The following is a 22,329-nucleotide window of genomic DNA, read 5'->3' on the forward strand; positions in this document are numbered from 1 at the left end:
TAGAGAAGGAAAATTAAGGGTATAAATTTCTTCTCTTAATATAGATTGAATACATGGGAACTTCAGACACAGTCAGCATAAATTTACTCACCTTCCATGAGCATGGAAATCTAGACGTAAAAACTGGTCCTCATGTGAAACTGCTCTTTTGGCACGCTGGTGTTTTTGGTGTAATGAATCCACATCATAAGATAATCCTTCATAATGTCTAATGTATTTATTTAAAGGATTTCCATACTGACCTATAAAAAATAAACAATTTGAATTAATGTCATCTTGTGGCCCATTCTAGTTCTAATATGATTCCATGATGATTCAAATATCTATAAATATGAAACTGTTTCACTAATCCTAGTACTTTATTTTCATATACATTTTTTTTTTTTTTGGCTATGCCGTGCGGCATGCAGGATCTGAGTTCCCCGACCAGGGATCGAATCTGCACCCCCTGCAGTGGAAGCATGGAGTCGTAACCATTAGACTGCCAGGGAAGTCCCTAAAAGCTTATTATAATGGGAATTTTAACCACACACACAAGTTTTGATGTTAGCCATAGGTTTAGTCTAGGATGTCCTTTACCAGGTTGACAAAGTTATCTTCTATTAATACTTTGCTGATAAAAACTATCAGGAAGAGGTGTTGACTTTTGTCACCCACTCTTTCTGCATCTATTACGATGATTGTAATAGATAACCAACAAGGACCTACCATATAGCACAGGGAGTTATACCTATAAGGAAAAAGAATCTGAAAAAAATACATATATATAAAATATGTATAAATGAATCACTTTGCTTTACACCTGAAACTAACACAACATTGTAAATCAACTATACTGCAATAAAAATAAGTAAATAAATTTTTTAAAAAGATGGTTATATGGTTCTTTCTTTTTAGTTTATTAATATGGAAAATTAAATTGACCGATTTTCATGGGCAGAAGAACTAAATAGACATTTCTCCAAAGAAGACATACAGATGGCCAACAGACACATGAAAAGATGCTCAACATCATTAATTATTACAGAAGTGCAAATCAAAATGACAATGAGGGGGGCTTCCCTGGTGGCGCAGTGGTTGAGAATCTGCCTGCCAATGCAGGGGACACGGGTTCAAGCCCTGGTCTGGGAGGATCCCACATGCCGCGGAGCAACTAGGCCCGTGAGCCACAATTACTGAGCCTGCGCGACTGGAGCCTGTGCTCCGCAACAAGAGAGGCCGCGATAATGAGAGGCCCGTGCACCGCGATGAAGAGTGGCCCCCACTTGCCGCAACTAGAGAGAAAGCCCTCGCACAGAAATGAAGACCCAACACAGCCATAAATAAATAAATAAAATTTTTTAAAAAAGTAAAAAGAAACAGGTGAAATTAATTTAAAAAAAAAACAAACTACAATGAGGTACTACCTCACACTGGTCACAATGGCCATCATTAAAAAGTCTACAAATAATAAATGCTGGAGAGGGTGTGGAGAAAAAGGAACCCTCCTGCACTATTGGTAGGAATGTAAGTTGGTGCAGCCACCATGGAGAACAGTATGGAGGTTCCTCAAAAAACTAAAAATAGAGTTACCATATGATCCAGCAATCTTACTCCTGGGTATACATCTGTACAAAACTATATTTCAGAACGATACATGCAGGCTTCCCTGGTGGCGCAGTGGTTAAGAATCCGCCTGCCAATGCAGGGGACACGGGTTCAAGCCCTGGTCCGGGAAGATCCCACATGCCACAGAGCAACTAAGCCCATGTTCCACAACTACTGAGCCTGCGCTCTAGAGCCCATGAGCCACAACTACCGAGCCCTCGTGCCACAACTATTGAAGCCTGTGTGCCTAGAGCCCGTGCTCCGCAACAAGAGAAGCCACCACAATGAGAAGCCCACGCACTGCAACAAATAGTAGCCCCCGCTCGCCGCAACTAGAGAAAGCCCACATGCAGCAACGAACACCCAATGCAGCCAAAAATAAATAAAATAAATAAATAAATAAAATTTTTTTAAAAAAGATACATGCACCCCCTATGTTCATAGCAGCACTATTCACAATAGCCAAGACATGGAAACAACCTAAATGTCCACCAACAGATGAATGGGTAAAGAAGATGTGGTACATATATACAATGGAATACGACTCAGCCATAAAAAAAGAACAAAATAATGCCATTTGGAGCAACATGGATGGAACCAGAGAATATCATACTAAGTGAAGTAAGTCAGAAAGAGAAAGACAAATACCATATGGTATCACTTATATGTGGAATCTAAAATATGACACAAATGAACTTATCTACAAAACAGAAACAGACTCACAGACATAGAGAACAAACTTGTGGTTGCCAAGGGTGGGGATGGAGGAGGGGTGGAGTGGGAGTTTGGGGTTAGCAGATGCAAACTAATACACAGAGAACAGATAAACAACAAGGTCCTCCTGTATAGCACAGGGAACTATATTCAATATCCTGTGATAAACCATAATGGAAAAGAATTTAAAAAGAATGTATATATATGTATAACTGAATCACTTTGCTGTACAGCAGAAATTAACACAACATTGTAAATCAACTATACTTCAATTTTTAAAAAACTGTTCATTTTCTAATGTTAAACCAACCTTGCATTACTGATATAAATCCCACTTGAATGTAGTATATTATGCTTTATAATACTGTTGGATTCAATTTGTTATAATTTTGTTTAGAATTTTTGTTATCTATGTTCATGAGAGACACTGGTCTGTAGTTTTCTTGGACTGTCTTTGTCAAGTTTTGGTATCCATATAAAAAAAAGACCTTGGAAGTATTACCTCTTCTTCAATTTTCTAGACAAATGTATGTAGAATTGGTATTATTTCCTCCTTAAATGTTTGATAGAATTCAACAGTGAAACCATCTTGGCCTGGAATTTTCTTTGTGAAAGGTTATTAATGATGTCAATTTGATATATAAACAGCTATTCTGGTTATCTACTTCTTGAGTGACCTTTGGTAAGAATTTGTCCATTTTACCTAAGCTGTTGAAGTTATGGAGATAAAGCTGTTCATAATATTCCCTCATTATGTTTTTTATATCTTTTGAATCTATAGTGATGTTACCTCCCTCATGCCTGATATTGGTAATCTGTATCTTCACTCTTTGGTCCTGATCAGGATAGCTAGAGATTTACTGATTTTATTGATCTTCTCAAGAACCAATTTTTATTTCCTTTGATTTTCCTTATTCTTCTGCTTTCTATTTTTTTATTTTTCACTTTGATCTTTCTTTCTTTCCTTCTGCTTACTTTGAGTTTAATCGCTCTTCTTTTTTTAGTAAAGACCATTGATTTAAGACTTTTCTTTTCTAATCCAGGTATTTAGTACTATAAATGCTCCCTTAATACTGCTTTAGCAACATCCCACAGATTCTGTTATGCTGTGTTACCATTTTCATTCTTTTCAACATACTTTCTAATTTCCTTTTTGATTTCTTCTATTATTCATGTGCTATTCAGAAGTCTGTTATTTAGATTCTAAATATGGTGAATTTTTCAGTTATCTTTCTGTTATTGACTTCTAATTTAATTCTACTATACCCAGAGAACATACTTTGTATGACATCAGTCCTTTTAAATACATTGAGACTTATTTTATGACCAAGAATTTGGTCTATCCTTGCAATGTTTCATGAACATTTGAAAAGAATGTATATTCTGCTGTTAATGGATGAGTATTCTAGAAATGTCAATCTCTGCACTTATTGAGTACAGTGTTTTATAAATGTCAACCAGGTCAACTGGCTGACGGTGTTGTTCAAGCCTTCCATATCTTTCATGATTTTCTATCTATCTGTTCTATTATTGAGAGAAAGGTACTGAAATCTCTGTCTGTAATTATGACTTTTTCTATTTCTCCTTGCAGTTCTCTGCTTAACTGATTTTTTGTTGTTGTTCTTTTTTTTTAAATTTATTTATTTTATTTATTTTTGGCTGCACTGGGTCTTCGTTACTGCGCGTGGGCTTTCTCTAGTTGCGGCAAGCGGGGGCTACTCTTCGTTGCGGTGCGCGGGCTTCTCATTGTCATGGCTTCTCTTGTTGCGGAGCACGGGCTCTAGGCACGCGGGCTTCAGTAGTTGTGGCTTGTGGGCTCTAGAGCTCAGGCTCAGTAGTTGTGGTGCTCAGGCTTAGCTGCTCCACGGCATGTGGGATCTTCCCGGACCAGGGATCGAACCCGTGTCCCCTGCATTAGCAGGCGGATTCCCAACTACTGTGCCACCAGGGAAGCCCTGCTTAATTGATTTTTGAAGTTCTATTATTACATGCATAAATGTCAATGATTATTACGTATTATGCCTTTTGGATTAATTCACTCCTTTATCAATTATCAAATGATCTTCTTTATTCTTTGTAATATTCTATGTTCTAAAATCTACTTTGTCTGATATTAATATAGCACTCCTTTTTTTTTTATTTTTGACTGGCATGGTATCTCTTTTCCATCCTTTTATTTTTAATCTATTTGTGCCTACGTATTTAATGTGAGTTCACAGTAGGCAGCATAGAGCTGGGTCTTGCTTTTTTGTCCAATCTGATAATCTCTGCCTTTTAATTGGAGTGTTTGGATCATTTACATTTAAAAACAATCCTAAATGTGCATCACATAACAGAGCTTAAAGTATGTGAAGAAAGAGCTGACGGAGGACTTCTCTGGTGGTCCAGTGGGTAGGACTCCCCTCTCCCAGTTCAGGGAGCCCAGGTTCAATCCCTGGTTGGGGAACTAGATCCCGCATGCATGCCGCAACTAAGAGTTCGCATGCCGCAACCAAGAAAAAAAAAAATCCCGCATGCCGCGGCTGGAGATCCCACATGCTTCAATGAAGATCCCGCATGCCACAACTAAGACCTGGCACAGCCTAAATAAATAAATAAATTTTTTTTTAAAAAAAAGAATGAGAAGGACAATTTTTTAAAAATTAAAAATAAAGAACGCTGACAGAACTGAAAGTAGACAAATATGTAAATTATAGTTGGAAATCATGAACACTCCTCACTGAACAAGTAGACAAAAAATAAGGACTGAACACTATCAAACAACTTGACCTGATTAACATTTACAAACTAGTCCACCCAACAACGGAGTATATATTCTTTTCACGGGCACATGGAGTATTCACCAAGATAGACCTTAATTCTAAGCCATAAAGCATGTTTCCATAAATTTTAAAAGACCGAAATCAGAGAGTATGTTTTCTGACTACAGTGCAATTAAATCAGTAGGAGATACTTGGAAAAATTCCTAAATACTGGGAACTTAACACACTTCTAAATAGCCCTTGGGTCAAAGAAGAAATCAAAAGGGTAATCAGAAGGATTTTGAATTGACTGCAAAGAGCACAAGGGAACTTTATTGGTTAATGTAAATGTTCTATATTATTATTATTATCATTATGGTGGTGGTGGTTAAACAACTATATACCTTTCTCAAAATTAATTGCTGAATTTTATTGTATGGAAATTATACCTCAATAAAGCTAATTAAATTTTTTTTTAAAGAAAAATGGTGAGTCAAAGTGGTAAGCATATGGGTATTTGGCCTTTCTTTTACTCTTCCCTAAGTTATACACTTTTTCAAAAAAAAAAAAAAAATCCAGAATCTAAAACAAAGACAATTCAAAATAGTCCAGCTTGTCCTCCCTTCAGGAAAATAAATAAAATCAACATTCTACTCACCTCCAAGAAACTATTAAGCATCCTATAATGACTCATTATTCATAAGTAACTATATTTTTGTTAATAGGACAGACATAAGTAGTAAAAGTTGGGGGATATAAAAGAGTAAACGACAACCAGTGATCCCAACATGCAGATCCTACACAGGAAACCTCACCCAGAACTTAAAGATTTTTCCATAAACACTAAAGCATTCTCCATTATGATCTTAATCAATTCCCGTACTTCTGATACAAGTCTATTACTTGAAGTAATATTCTACTACTTGACAATAATATTGGAACCCTCCCCATTTTATCTTCCTCAAGATTATCCAGGTATCCCCAGCAGCAGCAGTACACACCATAATTACCCCCAAAATATCTTGTGAAAAACACCAACACTGTCCTGCCTCTCCAATCCCACTTTTGTACCAGAAACACAACCTTAAAACAACTAGGGAAAAATCTGTCATAACAGTCTGAAAGATGCACACTATTGGCAAAACTTCAGCAAGCATACATGTCTGCTCAGTTCAGAATCCAGGTCTCCGGTGATGCTTCTGATTAGAGGAGCCTAGTTCCGAAGACTAGTTTACATGCCTGTGTCCTAGTTGCAAATGAAAGGCTGGGGAATCTAAATTAAGGAGATGGAATTCATAAGGCTGAAAATGTGCCAAACAAAGCAAGGTTCAAAAGGTTCTAGACAATCAAAAACCATTGCAAATAACTGGCCTCTTAGCTTCCACTCTTGCCCCCCACAGTCTATTTTTCACACAGCAGTCAGAGTAATCATGTTCAAATAAAGTTACATTGTGTCACTCTTCTGCTCAAAATCTTCCACCCCTCACCCGCTGTTCCCCCTCCACAGCCTTCATCATGATTTATAATCTCAAAAAAAAAAAAGTCATAACCGTGGCTTATAACGCTGAAGATGATCCTCATAAGGGGCTGCATTCCCCCACTCCACTTCCATACCCGTCTCACCTTATCTTCTACCACTCTCCCCTTACTCTGTGTATTACAGCCACATTAGTCTCCTTATCGTCCCTCTGCCTGGAACATCTTCCCCCAAAGCTGGGTTGGCACACTTCATTCAGATATCTACAAAATTTCTTCAGAAGCTTTCTCTGATCACCCTATCTAAAAGCTTATGTCCCAATCATACTCATTCTAATATCCTGCTCTTTCTTCATGTTTTTATTGACATATCCCTCTACCACCAGAAGTTCCATGAGAACAAGGACTTTGATTTGTTCAATGATGTACCCTCATTACCTAGAACAGAGTAAGAAAACAGTTGCTCAGTAAATGTTTGCTGTAAGAATTAATGAATCCACTCAACGTTTCAGGGAAATTTCCATTTTCATTTGAATTTATAAAGAAAGCAGCCTATACCTTGCTGATAAGAGAGCCATAAATCAATCATCAGAAAATGTGATCTATGATACTCATCCAAGAAGTACCAGAATTTCTAGCAGGTCTAGTATTTGCGAAGTGCTACTTGTTAAAATTAAAATTATTATAGATCTATTCTCTAGGTAAGTTTTTTTTAATCTTCTACTGATTCTATGAGTGTATTTCAGGTATTTGTCTCTGCAATTACCCATGCAGCTTTCATCACCATTTTGCATGACTTTCTGGACAGTTAAAAATGTTATATTCCTTTTCGTAATGAAGTTTTTCAATAACCGTGGAAGTATATGGTCAACATATCTTACTTTATGTTTCAACAGTTTAGCAAGCATTATCTTCATTTATAAGTCATGTGTTAGAATCCCAACTGTGCCACTAACTAGTTGAGTGATCTTGGGCAAGTTACCTACCTCTCTGTGCCTCATTTTCCCTGTCTATAAAATAAGTGAAATAGCAATACCTATACCTAACAGTGTTGTTATATGGATTAAATTACTTAATATATATAAAGGGGCTTAGAATAGTATACAGTACATAACAGGTAAGAATTCAGTAAATTATGGCTAAATGTATTATCTCATTTCACCCTCCTAACAACTTTGCAGGGTAAGTACAATTAATCTTAAGATAAGGCACAGAGAGGTTAAGCGACCCACCCAAGACTACAAAACTTCCATCCATTCATTCATTCATTCATTCATTTATTTATTTATTTATGGCTGCATTGGGTCTTCGTTGCTCCGCATGGTCTTCCTCTAGTTGTGGCAAGTGGGGGCTATTCCACGTTGTGGTGCACGGGCTTCTCATTGTGGTGGCTTCTCCTGTGTAGGAGCACGGGCTCTAGGAGCGGGGGCTTCACCAGTTGTGGCATGAGGGCTCGGTAGTTGTGGCTCACAGGCTCTAGAGTGCAGGCTCAGTAGTTGTGGCACACGGGCTTAGTTGCTCCGCGGCATGTGGGATCTTCCCAGACCAGGGCTCAAACCCGTGTCCCCTGCATTGGCAGGAGGATTCTTAACCACTGTGCCACCAGGGAAGTCCCCAAAACTTCCTTCTAGCTTGAACATTCTGTGATTCTAAATTTACCCTAAAATGAAAATGGGTTTTTTAAAGTTTCATCTTAGGAATATAGCAAAGTTTACAAGTTTTATTCAGTAAAATCAGATAACCATGAAGACATTCTACATTTCCCCTTTTAGTCTAACTTACCTAATTCTTTTAATTAACTGGGCATATAAAAATAATGAGCAAAACCAATACACTAACAGAAATGGTATTTTCATTCCATTTTAAAGTCAATTAAAGTAAAAAAGATTAATTATAAGCTTTGAAGGCTTTTTTTCCAGACATACTTTTAGAAAATTGGAATTCTTATGTAATTCATAAAAAGTGAAATTATCTAGTTCAGTAATCATTCATCTATTCACTCAGCACATATAATGGGCACTTACTATATACACTATATACTATATACTATATGGGCATTGTTTTAGATGCTGGGAATATAGCAGCTAACAAAACAAAATTACTGACCTTAGGAAATTTTATTCTAAAGAAGGAAGGCAAACAAGCAAATAACTTCATTTTTTTGGCGTATAATCAATTTTTTTATTTTATTGAAGGATATTTGATTTACAATGTTGTGTTACAATGTTGTGTTGTTGTGTTAACAATGTTGTGTTGTGTCTGTACAGCAAAGTGACTCAGTTATACGTATATATTTTTTCATATTCTTTTCCATTATGGGTTGTCACAGGATATTGAATAGAGTTCCCTGTGAACAAGTAAATAACTTCGGATGGCTATAAGAGTGTTATCACAGGGTGAGTGGATAGAGAATTCCAAGGAAGGGGTTTGTATTATATGTATGTATTTATATGAGGTAATCAGAAGACTTCATAATATTTGAGTAAAGACTTAACAGAAGTACAACAATGTGAATGTACTTAAATACTACTGAACCACACAGCTAAAAATGGTTAAGCTGGTAAATTTTATGTGTATTTCACCACCACGTAATTTTTTTTTTAACTTAAAAAATAAAAAAGAAAGAGGGGAGATAATACAGCAATCTAAGGGGAAAACTGTTCCATGTAAAAGGATCAGCAAGTGCAAAATCCCTGAGACAGGAGCAAGCCTGGCAATTTTTAAAGAGCTCTGTGTGGCTGGAGCAGAAACGAACAGTGGGGGAAGGACTGGGGGCAGAGGGTAGGGAGAATAAGCATACATGTACCTCAGGTAGGGCCTTAGAAGCCACTATAAGGACACTGGATTTTACTTAAAATATTAAGCCACTGAATTTTTTTTTATTTTTTATTTATTTTGCTATTACTTTTTTGTTGAGGTACAATTCACAGAACATAAACCTCACCATTTTAACCATTTTAAAGTATACAATGTACCAGTGGATGGTTTTGACCAAAGCAGCTTTTGAACACAATCACATTGACTGCTATGTTGAGAAGAGACTGGGAGAACAAGAGAATAGGGAGAAGAGTCAGCAGGTTTTACGGTAATTAAAGTGAGATGGATGCGGTAGCAGTGGAGCTAATGAGAAGTTGTCAAAATCTGCATATACTCTTAAGGAGAAGCTGACAGAATTTGCATGTAGGGTGTAAGTGAAAAGAGGAATCAAGGATAACTCAAAGTTTTTTGCCTAAGCAACTGAAGAATGGAGCTCCCATTTACTGAGATGGGAAAGACTACAGAAAAAAGACTGGGGTAAGAGGAATCAGAGGTTTGGTTTTGGACATGTTAAGTTTCAGATGCCCACCAGATATCTAGCTGGAGATGTAGCTGGGATACAGGAGTCTAGAATTCAAAGGAGAGTCCTGGGCTGGCGATACAAATATAGGGGTCATCATCATATTAGGGGTTATATAACACAACTAATAAGTAACTACCAGCACAGAAACTTCTTCTTCCAAAGGTCTGTTGCCATTTAAATTTACATGTGATTTGTGGCCCATAACAGACTACTGTTTTCTTTCTCTAATTTAAATCCTTTATTTAGATGAAATAGATCTGTACAAAAGGAATCATAGCCTAGAAGCCTAGGAGTAAAACACAAAACAACAACAAACAATGCAAAAAAACTAATGTTCTGTTGCTGCCCCTGAATACAGAACTGGAGCTTCTTTTATCACTGATATATTACCCAAGCAGGGCAACATGAATGACAGGGAAGGTAACAGGAAGGACTCAATGGACGGCAATCTTTAACTCCTTTTCTCCCTTCTGATAAAGAATACAATACTCACTGAAGACGTTCTCATCATGTAAAGTCCTTAACAATGGAGAAACAGATCTGTTACTAGACAATGATGAAAATAAAATACATTTAACCTAGAGTACAGTAAGATGTTAGTAATTTGACATCAAAGGAAAATGACAGGTTCCACTGAGGAAAATTTCTAGATAATTGAAGTTTATCTATGTGCCTAGTATCTTTCCTTTTGAACCATTACTGATTTTTTTTCCCTCTACTTTAACATCTTCTTGAGCCAGGCTCACCCTTATTAACATCTTTAACCTAAGAGGTCATAATGATATGATAACCTCTAGGCTATTATGTTATTGTGCCATTGTTCCTACATAAAATAGCTCCATCCTGCAGTGTAGTTATTCTGTCAATGTCTCCTTTCTCTCCTCTTACTCTTTTTTACCTATACATAAAAGCATACCAACAGTGTTTTACTTTCTAGTCCTTAGTTGTACTTGCCAGAAATCTGGCCTTCACAAAACATATAATAAATTCACATGGTACTTAGTACCTACAAGCTCCATGGGAAATCTGAACACTTAAAAAATAAAAAAGAATCTTCTTGGTTATGTAAGGACAATGTCCTTAACCTTACGAGATGCATACTTAAGTATTTAAGGGTACCAACTTACTTTAGGGGTTCAGAACAAAAAAAGAATATATATTAACAGCAACAAAGCAAACGTGGTGAAAGATAACCACTAATAAACTTAGGTTAAAGATATATAAATGTTAACTGGACTATATATATTTCCAACCTTTCAGAAAATACATACATTTTTAAGATAAAAAGTTAGGAAAAATTAAACAGCATATCAAGCAAATGCCTATGTGTAAAATTGGTAGAAGAATAATTGGACTGGACCTATAAGATGGAGAAAACATATAATTAATTTTCAAAAAAAAAAAAAAAAACTAAAAAAGTAAAGCAACACCAAAAAAAAATCACCTACAATACAAGGCAGGCAGAAAAATGGTCAGCAGGTTCTAAGTAGAAAAAACATAACTCGGTCTCCTTGCCACTGGGGATGTTAAGGCGCTCTCTCCCTTTTCACAATTTGAGAACAGTATTTTATTTCCTGTGACTGTTTTCAAAGTCACCAGGATACTGGTATTTACTGAAGGTAATCCAACATTAAAAAATGTTTTTTTCTTTTTCCGTATCACAAAAGTTTTGTAATAGATACTTCTGTAAAAGATATAACCTATATCTCACCATCAAGAGATTTAGTATCTGTTCTCAAGCTTTTAAAAAATGAATACATATATAAATTTATCTGTGACAAAACTGAAATGGTATTATGCACAAAATGTTCTTTAAGGTGCTTCTCCCGTCTTAACTGTAAACATTTTCTAATGTCAAAAAAAAAACAAAGAAAAACAAAACACCTTTCAAAGAACTTGACTGACCAAAAAGTCAAATGGCTCAAATACTGTAAGTACAAAGAGCCTAAGTTATGCTCTGATGGCAAAATGACCCAATCTTCGTACAAAGGCAGAATCTAACAACCTCATTATACTTTAAGACTCGCACCTGGAATATAGTAAGTATGCCATAAATGCTAACCATTACGATTATTTTCCATATTCTACGGGTAGGCAGCATCTTACTTCTCAGGAATGCTTGCAAACAAAAGCTTCCTTCCTAACTCCTGAATCCAAAACATACAATCTTCTGTTCCAATCTAAATTAAATATAAGAATAGGGCAAAAAAACACAGAATGAAAATTCCATTAACATCAGGGGGAAAAAACAGTATATCTTACTGATGGTGGATAACACCTTTTTGTGGGAGAGCAATATTACGTAAGAAATAAACTTGCTTTCCTATTAATATCAAAGAAAGTTGATAGTACAGTCTTAAGGATGGGGGAAGGAAATCTGCAAAAATCTTTTGACATTACACATCTCCCTATTTACAGGAAAACTCAATTACAATAAATGAGAGGATGTGTAAGAATAAGCTAAGGCTGGCACACTTCCATTCGTCAGAAAAATTACTGGTAATCAAGTTGTTTTCTACAGACTTTTCACTTGTGTAATTTTAAAATTAGGAACCAAGAGCATTTTTCCACAACTTTAAAGTGTATTTCCTTCCTAAGGAACTTGAGTCATCAACTGTGTCTTAGGCATCACACTGGGTTGACCAATGATTCTTATATTTGATATGCATTCACTCTGATCTTGAAGCACTAAATACCATTAACAAAGCTGTTCTCTTGTATGATAAAGGTAGACTTCCAGGAACTATAATGTCCTGTATTTCAGCAATATACTTAAGTGCCTTTACTGCAGTCTTAGAAAAGTTACTTCTAAATTGTGACTTCAAACTTAAGCCACAGTATCTATTTCTTCACTAGAAACTAGTCAAATCATTTTCTACAAATATCTACACCTAAGAGTTACAAGTGAAAGCTCAAAATAGGAGAGTATGTCTACAATTATAAGCATATTCCAACATACCCACTTTTGCAGATAAGCTAATCTCTAAGAATTAAAAATAGTAAAGTTAGCTGGCTCAAAGTGAAATTATAAACTATAAATTTTAAACTGAATCTATCACAAAGGACATAAAACATCAATAGTGAAAACCTACCAAATGTATTAAACTTCAACCACTTATGAAATACAACTTAAAAATCCAAAAGTGGAATAGGTACATAATTTAGATTTCTATGCTGATTTGAAATGCCTTTACACCATTTCAAGTAAATGCAAACATAAGTACAGACAAGGGACTTTGACTTTCAGTCCGCCACACATACATACACACACACACACACACACACACACACACACACACAAAATGGCTCCAGCCACCACTGCAATGTTTATATATATTTACCCCACACTTTGCATTTTATCCTAAACCTACTCTCAGTACCTCACCCTTCTCCCATATTATACCCCAAACCATCTACCTCTGCCTCTTTCCAGGAAATCTGATGTGTAAATAAAACAATTCTGCCAAAGGTGCTACCAATGACAATAAGGGGAGGGAGGGATGGAGTTATGAAAAAGACGTGAAAGTATTTGAGTACTTATGAATTAAAATTCTAAAGAAAATAAATTGTGAAAAGTTGAAGCTGAGTACAACTAATTCTAAAGAGAGATTTGCAGAGTAAGCTACTGGTTAAGTGCCTCAAAGTATCTTTCCACAGAAACTAAAATCCTGCTAATCCATGGCTCTTCTGGGTTAACAAGAAACTGGTTTGGTTTGGTTTTTAGATAATCCTCATTAGATAATCAGTCATTCAATCACTATTATAAATTAAGAGAATCAGATTTTCTTCCCAAAGGCAAACTCAAAGATGAAGAATGGGCAATGCTGGAAAAAAAAATTTTTTCCTAACTGTAGTGCACAGAACACTGGAAGAGGAAGGCTTCAACAGGATAAGAATATGGGGAGTTTATGTGACTTGAGTAATCAAGACAATAAGCTATCAGAAATAACAACAACAATAAAAAAAGATGAAGAGGACAAAGACGGCAAATTTCTGCTAGAGCAGTTTCTCAGCCTCAGCCCTAGAGACATTTTGGCCCGATAACTCTTTGCTGTGTGGGGGCTGCCCTATGCATTGTAAAAGATGTTTCACAGCATCTCTGGCTTCTACCCACTAGATGCTAGTAAGCACCCCTCAAGTTGTGACAACCAAAACTACCTCCAGACTACTTATAAATATTTCAGTGTCTGCTTGCGTATACATTTTAACTACACATTAATTTTTTAAAAGCTACAAAACCACATAAATACTATGATGTAAATTCATAATAACAGGCATTTTAAAAGACTGAATGATTAATATTAAGAAGTGACAGAACTGAGTTCGAGAAGGAATTATGGATTTCTCAAATTCTATTTGTTAATGTTTGATAATGTTCTAGTATTTCAACTTCTAAAAATACATTTATTTATCTATATTTTGTAACTAATAGATTCCAAATGAAATTAGGCCTGGAAACAACATATTTTTAACAATATTTGCACAGCACTTTACAATCTCTTCAGCATTTTTACAAACTTATCCCACTTAAGTCTTAGGAAAAAAGAAGCAAATTAATATTCCACCCAATTCATAAGTATAGGATTCTATCTGTATTCTTTTGAAAACTAAATCCAAAGTTCAAAGTTGTTCAAAAAATATATGTACATATATATCCCTTGCAATCATTAATGCAAGCAAAAATAAACAGAAAGAAAATTCTGCTCCACAAATCATATACGTACATTTGCCTCAAACACAGAAGTCACATTCTTTTCCCCAATTTGTGTCTGAAACAGGAATTTCACAATTCACATATAATCAACAGTATCAAGCATATTCTTGAACTGAAGAGCCTAATTCCAGCTGAAGGACAGTAAATATATACTTGTAAGGTAAAAATATACTTGTTAATGTACCTTTAATTTCTCCCCTCCACCTCAAATTCACCAAACTTCTATCTCCCAACTGTCAGGAACAATGCTTCCCAAGTGACTCACCACAGATTATTGAAGGATTGTGCAAAGTTTTAACCAATGCCCAACAAAAGTATTAGTTTGCAAGTAGGATAAAATTCAACTCTGACACACATCGCAACCTATAACCTTCAATCTAGATTCAAGATCTTAGACACTTTCAACTTCAAAGACTGAGGTCCTCAAAGCTTTAATAAAACTACACTCTCTCCAATGCAACAGCCTCTAAGATCCAAATTCAACACAGAGTGAGCCCTCAATAAATTGTGATACCTTCACATTAAACATCTGCCAAGTTTTACCAGTTTTTCTTCCATATGATTTCTTGTTGTACCCATATTTGTTTCTACAATCACTACCCTAACCCAGGACTCAATCACCCAGTTCATCAAGCAGCTAATTTATTCCTTATTGTATCATATCCCAACTGCTCAGCCAACCAAAATTCCACAATACTCTTCTTCATAGTTATCACGGCCTATTATATGAATAATGAGAGTCCCAGTCATTATGGCCCAGTTAGCATTTCTCCTTATTTCCTGCCATGGACTCTCCATTCCAGGCAAGTAAGCCTACATGCATCTTACTACACTATAAGCCATTCTCTTCTATCTCAAAAAGCTCTCCCCAGCTGGCTGATGTCCCTCCAGCTTAATAAATCCTCATTTCAACTGCAGCTACCAATACATAATTGGAACTCTATTTTTATATCTTGGCATTTCTGTCTACTCTGACAAACTCAATGTTTTTTCTTCTCTTCTCACTCAAGACTGTGCCGTCATGACTCCTACTAGCCACAGACATACAATAAACACTGGTGACTAAACAGCAATGTTCTTACTGTACATGTTCTCACATTGTTTAGTTGGAATTGTAGTAGCTTCAGAATGAATTCACCCAACATCAAAGAGAGTCTACACCCCCTGAGAACTATTCTCAGTACTGCTATTTCCTGCAACCTAGCTAGGACAGGACTGTCCCCACCCCACTAGTCCTAAGGCAAAGCGTTCACACTGCTAGACAGCAGTGTTACTGCCCTCATAGGAATCTAACTGGCAGGATTATTCCAGTTTTTCCATTTATCCTTAGTATTGCTCCCTTTTCTAAGTACAAAATTGACAGCTAAACCAAGTTTAGACCAAAACTGTAAGTTGTTCTTATACTAAACCTCAATCATTTAAGATTAAATTCAGCCCATTTAAAAGGAACACAGGGGTTTCCCTGGTGGCACAGTGGTTAAGAATCCGCCTGCCAATGCAGGGGACATGGGTTTGAGCCCTGGTCTGGGAAGTTCCCACATGCTGCGGAGCAACTAAGCCCGTGCGCCACAACTACTGAGCCTGTGTGCCACAACTACTGAAGCCAGCGCACCTAGAGGTCATGCTCCGCAACAAGAGAAGCCATCTCAATGAGAAGTCTGCACACCACAACGAAGAGTAGCCCCCGTTCTCTGCAACTAGAGAAAGCCCGTGCGCAGCAACAAAGACCCAACGCAGGCAAAAATTAATTAATTAATTAATTAATTAAAAAAAGGTATGGGGGGCAATGGGTAAAACGCCCAGGCTTTGAGGTCAAACTGGCTTGAGTTTGAATATCTAATTCACCATTTAGCAGGTGGATGATGCCAGAAAATTTATTTCTTCAAGCCTGTTTCTTCAAATGTAAAATATCACCACTCTCTCTCATACATGTTGAAAAGTGAAACTTCTAACACAATATCAGATACACAGCAGACATCACAGAAATGTCCCTTTACTCTCCCTGCTCCACCCTGCAAGTCTGTCAGATAATTTTTAAAATATTAGATAATAAACACCCTTGACGATCTTAAACAAGTTATAAAAGGGAGATCAGAAAAGACAGAGGTGCTTGCCATGCCCAGTTCCCTCAAACCCTGCTACTCAGAGAGGTCCTGTACACACAGAGAAAAGATACTGCTAATGTAGGGGATGGCTTGAAATGGGCATTCTCAAGATGATACAGCTAACTGGATTATCAATCTCCGATTAAAAAGATGAAGAGTCAGAGCTCCTTAAAGATAAAGACAGGACTTCCCTGGTGGCACAGTGGTTAAGAATCCACCTGCCAATGTAGGGGACATGGGTTCGAGCCCTGGTCCGGGAAGATCCCACATGCCGCGGAGCAATTAAGCCCGTGTGCCACAACTACTGAGCCTGCGCTCTAGAGCCCACAAGCCACAACTACTGAACCCACGTGCTGCAACTACTGAAGCCCGTGTGCCTAGAGCCCGTGCTCCGCAACAAAGAGAAGCCATCTCAATGAGAAGCCCGAGCACCGCAACGAAGACTAGCCCCGCTTGCCGCAACTAGAGAAAGTCCACGCGCAGCAACGAAGACCCAATGCAGCCAAAAATAAATAAAAATGAAAATAAATTTATTTTTAAAAAAAGATAAAGACAAGAAGTCTGTCCCCTTTATTAATTTCATAGGCCCTTACTTGCTGGTAAAAGTGAGAGAAATAGTTAAAGCTTAAACTTTGATACTTTTAATACTTTTGGCCAAACTTCCAGAAAACGTATTTCTTTATAACGCATGCTACAAAGCAAAGCATTTACACCAGATTTTTTAATATAAAAAACATGTCGGAATGCCCTGGAAGTCCAGTGGTTAAGACTCTGCACTCTCACTGCCGAGGGCCCAGGTTCGATCCCTGGTCATCGGGGAACTTAGATCCCCACAAACCGTGCCTCCATCAAAAAAAAAAAAAATTTCATACTCTAAAGTTCATTTAAAGTATGATTTCATTAAACCAAAACATGGGATTGAATTTACTGCTACAGCTAAAATACCTTTGGACCTCTCAAACACACCAATTAATTTTTTTAAAAGAGGAGAAAGAAAAAACATCAACTCACCAACATATTTGTGTTAAAAAGTATAATTCACACATACATAAAAATTCTTTGGGCTATATTTAATCAGAATAGTTCTAATAAAATTTCTAATGTGGTTGCATAAAATAAAGTATTTTTATGTATATATTTGAGTCATGTCTATATAGACACTTACTAAACTCTAGAAAATGTATGGTATCTTCCTACAAATACAGCATAGGCTGGGACATGTGCAAGAAATGGACAACTTTAGGAAAGTTTAGTTTTATGATTCTAAACACATTCTCTTTTCCAGCTTCCCACCAACACACTAAGAGCAAGAAAAAACTAATGCAAAACAGTGACTGACAAATCGGATAGGGGAAAGCAACTAAAAAGGATAATTAAGTACCTAAGAATGATTTATACTTTAAAGTTAAATCCATATTTCCACCACAGCTTCTTCTAATCTACACAAACATATTCATTCTCTCATAAGAGAATCTGAATGTATTCTATTCTCATATCATGCTCATAAAAACTTCTTACAAACTTGACCATAAAAGCTCAGATTTGTAGATAAAAATACTATATATTACAATTAAATTACCAATATCTCCATGCACCCAAAAGCTACAATCTTGATGCTAATTTTAAAATGAAAGATTTCTTAGTGTCTTTTTGAAAAAGTTCTGCTTAAAACAAACATCAAAACGTAAGTAGCCTTTTAACCAATGTTTAATGTGAAATGATACTTTATAAATGACCCCAGAGTTCTGAATTTAGAAAATTTTTGTTTAAAAAGGGCCTTAGCCCACAAAGATTATGCTGTCAATTTATACTTTTTCTTCGACTATCAGAATACACCAGTTTCTATTTTTACTGTTCCACTCTTTAAAAGCAAAGAACATTTTATAGACTACTGCTCATCAGGAGTTTAAACTGCCTCACGTGGACGCCTCACTTTTTACTACCTCATAGAAATCGGTGTCTAACAAAAAGTGAAAACAGAAATTTCTTGTAAGCCACATTTAGGATATAAATACAAATGTAAAAACAAAAGCCCTTATAGAGGGTATCCAGCACAGATATTTCAAACTAAACATCTACTAGAAGCTCCTAATCTAAGATGTTTTCGCTAGCAAATGAACACTACCAACTACAACAGAAGTCTACCTACAAAGTATCATCCTCAGACAAAGTAGAAGACTGGACAAAAATATGCTTGGCTCTGCAGTCAAAGTTATAAAGAAAAGAACAAAAACAATCCACTACATGAAATATTCAGATATTTTCTAAATTATCAAATTTGTCTATACTAATCCAAAGCACTCCGGAAAAATTTCCAATCCAATTCTTTTAAACATATTTTAAGGTCTTTAAGTATACTATGGAGGAAGTCAAAAAGTTAACCTAAAATAAAGCACTTTACACAACAACAAAATGATGCAGTTGGTCCTGGGGTACAATGGAAATGAAAATCGTCTTCAAAACTGGAGTAATCAAGAAATTATATGCTTTTAGCACACTTAACGCCAACGTGGGGGGTGGAGGGTTGCCACTGTTTTGACAATCCACTAATTACACTGTATGACTACTCCACCTGAGAGTTTAAGAAAACTCTTCAAGTTGGGTCACCGAGGGACCGTCCCTCAAAAAGACGCAATCCAGCCTACAGATCAGTGAACATCCCGAAAACGGCTTATCTTTCTCCCCACCAAAACCTTTCCCTTAGGCAACAAAATGTTTCCACTGAACATAAACACACCCTCCCGCTATCTCTCTCCGAACACCCGGACAGAGGCGGGGCACTCTGGAGAGCGGTAGCCGCCCGGCTCAGACGAGCAGGAGACCACTGTTACCCCTCCACGGGCGGCCCCTCTGCAGAACCGGGTCGGTCTGGATCGCTGCGCCCGGTAAAGAACAATACAATCGCAACTTCCCACGAGCCTGCGCGGCGGTTCTCCGCGACGGAGCGGACTCCGGAATTCGCCACCAGGCAGGAGCTGGGGGCGGAAGGGTGAGGAGGGTCAGCGCGGGACCAGGATGGCAAAGACCGGCGGCCCCGCGGCAGTTGCCCGCCCCGGCGCCCGTCGAGTAGGCTGGAGGGATGGTGCCGCCGGCCTGAGCGCCACCGGCTCTCGCCTGGCGACCCGGATCTCGGCTTTGCTTCTCAGGCAGGCAACCCCAGGCTCCCCTGCTGCTGGGGCGGCAGGGGGCGGGAAAGGCCTCGCCGGAGTCGCGGAACCTCCTCGGCCCGCCACGGAAGGGAACGCGGTCGGGGCGCGGGGGACAATAGGGAGCGGGGAGCGCTGCGCGCCCGAGTGGCGCCGCCGGCCGGCCGGGCTGACTGACGCGCCAGCCGCACGGAGCGACTGGGCTCCGCTCGGCCCGGCCGCCGCTGCCGCTGCGCGGTCTGCCGTGCTCACCGCGCCCCCGGGGCTCGGGGTCGTGCCTCACCTCCGAGTCCCGCCGCCCAGGAGAGGAGCAGAATTAACACTCTCAGAAACACCATCTTCCGCTGCCACCGCCGCCTCCTCACGGGTTAACAGCAGCACATCGATCCGGAGGGAGAAGCTGAAGAGGCTTGGTCCGGAGCCTCCACGGGGAGCCGGGACCTCCCCCGGCAGGAGAAACGGCGAAGCACCTCCCTCTCGCCCCACTTCAGGGGCCGGCAAAGCTCCCAGCACCTCCAAAACAGGGACCTCCCTCCCCCTCGTTCGTTTCCTTCCTCCCTTCCCCGCTTTCCTTCCCTCGCTCCTTCCCTCTTCTCTACCTCCCTCCCCCCGAGCCCGGTACCTCCGCCTCCTTCCTTGCCACGTGACCCGCGAGCGCCCAACAAGCAGGCGGAGCCGCACCCCTTCCTCCCGCTCCTCCCCCTCCCCCAGGCGCCCCAGGGGCGCGCGCATGCGCGCTGCGGCTGGTTCCCGGGCTGCTAGGCCAGCCGCTGCTTCCTGTCCGCAGGCGGAGAGCGGGGATTGGGCTTGGGAGGCGGGGTTTCCTAGGGTTCCGCCCCCGGACCGGAGCGCAAATCTGCGGACCGCACAGGGCTGGTTTTTAGAGCTGCTGAGAACTGTGTCTCGGGTTAAAATGGGAGAGTCAAGGGGCAGTTGTCCACTTAACAGGGAATGGAGATTTTGGTTACTTCTTTTTTTGCCTCTCAGGGTGCACGACGTCTACTAAGTAAACAAAAGCAAAGTCCCCCACACAAAAAGCCAAGTGCGAACAAGCGGTAATTACATCGGAAACAGCCGCTAACAATCAGAACCTAAATGTAAAGATCTTCCAGCAGCAGAAGCACAGCCTGTCATATCTTTCTGATCGCTTTACAAATTTGTGACACAGATCAGGCCTTAGCCATTTTGAAAGCGTGCCGCCTCAACCACAGGGTACGGAATCTCTAGCCCGAAAAATGTCCTATTTACCACTCTCTCTGTTCCATCTCTGAACAGAACTCTGGAATCTCCTTCACCCCAACTCCTTTGAAGCTCCTATTTGATTTCTCAGTAACTCCCTTTGATTCTTCAAACTAGTATTCCATGGATTAAAGACTTAAACATAAGACCTGAAACCATAAGACTCCTAGAAGGAAACAGGGGAAAGCTTGATGTTGGTCTTGGCAATTATTTTTGGATGCGACACGAAAAACACAAGAAACAAAAGCAAAAATAAATAAGTGGGCCTACCTCAAACTAAAAAGCTTTAGCATGGCAGAAGAAAGAATCAACAAAATGGAAAGGCAACCTTCAGAATGAGAGAAAATATTTGCAAATTGTATCTCTGAGAAAGGGTTAATAACTAAAATATATAAGGAATTCTTACAACTCAATGGCTAAAAAGCAGACAATCCAATTTGAAAATGGGCAGAGAAACTTAACAGACATTTTTTCAAAGAAGACATCCAAATGGCCAATAGGTACATGAACAGATGCTCAGTACCACTAATCATCAGGGAAATGTGAATCAAAACCACAGTGAGATATTGCCACGCTGTTAGAAAGGTTATCGTCAAAAAGACAAGAGATACGTGTTGACAAGGATGTGGAGAAAGGGAAACCTTTGTGCATTGCTGGTGGGAATGTAAATTGGTGCAGCATTACAGAAAACAGCATGGAGGTTTCTCAAAAAATTAAAAATTGTACTACCATATGAGGGACTTCCCTGGTGGTCCAGTGGCCAAGACTCCATGCTCCCAATGCAGGGGGCCCTGGTTCAATCCCTGGTCAGGGAACTAGATCCCACATGCCAGCTAAAGATCTCACATGCTGCAGCTAAGATCCCACATGCAGCAAGGAAGAGCCCATGTGCCGCAACTAAGACCCAGCGCAGCCAAATAAATAAATAAATATTAGAAAAAGAAGAAGAACTACCATATGATCCAGCAACCCCACTTCTGGGTTTAAAACCAAAGGAAGTGAAATCAAGAGCTTGAAGAGAAATCTGTACTCCCATACTCATTGCAACATTATTCACAATAGCTATGATATGGAAACAACCTAAGTGTCCCTCTATGGATGAATGGCTAAAGATGTGGTATATAGATACTGTGGAATATTATTCAGCCATGAGAAAGAAGGAAATTTTGCCATCAGGGATGAACCTGGAAGGCATTATGCTAAGAGAAATAAGTCAAACAGAGAAGACAAATACTGTGTGATCTCGTTTATATGTGGAATCTAAAAA

The 22,329-nt window shown here is 38.8% G+C and overlaps 1 protein-coding gene across 1 annotated transcript in view; it reads right to left on the minus strand.

Annotated features, from left to right (window-relative positions):
- Positions 1-20,400, minus strand: part of ADAM10 (ADAM metallopeptidase domain 10) — a 115,673-nt gene extending 95,273 nt beyond the window's left edge. Inside the window, exons 1-2 of the mRNA XM_068552495.1 lie at positions 20,107-20,400; positions 92-242 (exon numbers count right to left, since the gene is read on the minus strand). Coding sequence (XP_068408596.1) covers positions 92-242; positions 20,107-20,161 — 206 coding nt within the window. The 5' untranslated portion in view covers positions 20,162-20,400. The remainder of the gene's footprint in view (positions 1-91; positions 243-20,106) is intronic.
- Between the last annotated feature and the right edge of the window lie 1,929 nt (positions 20,401-22,329).

Source organism: Eschrichtius robustus, chromosome 1 (genome assembly GCF_028021215.1).
Source record: "Eschrichtius robustus isolate mEscRob2 chromosome 1, mEscRob2.pri, whole genome shotgun sequence".
NCBI lineage: Eukaryota > Metazoa > Chordata > Mammalia > Artiodactyla > Eschrichtiidae > Eschrichtius > Eschrichtius robustus.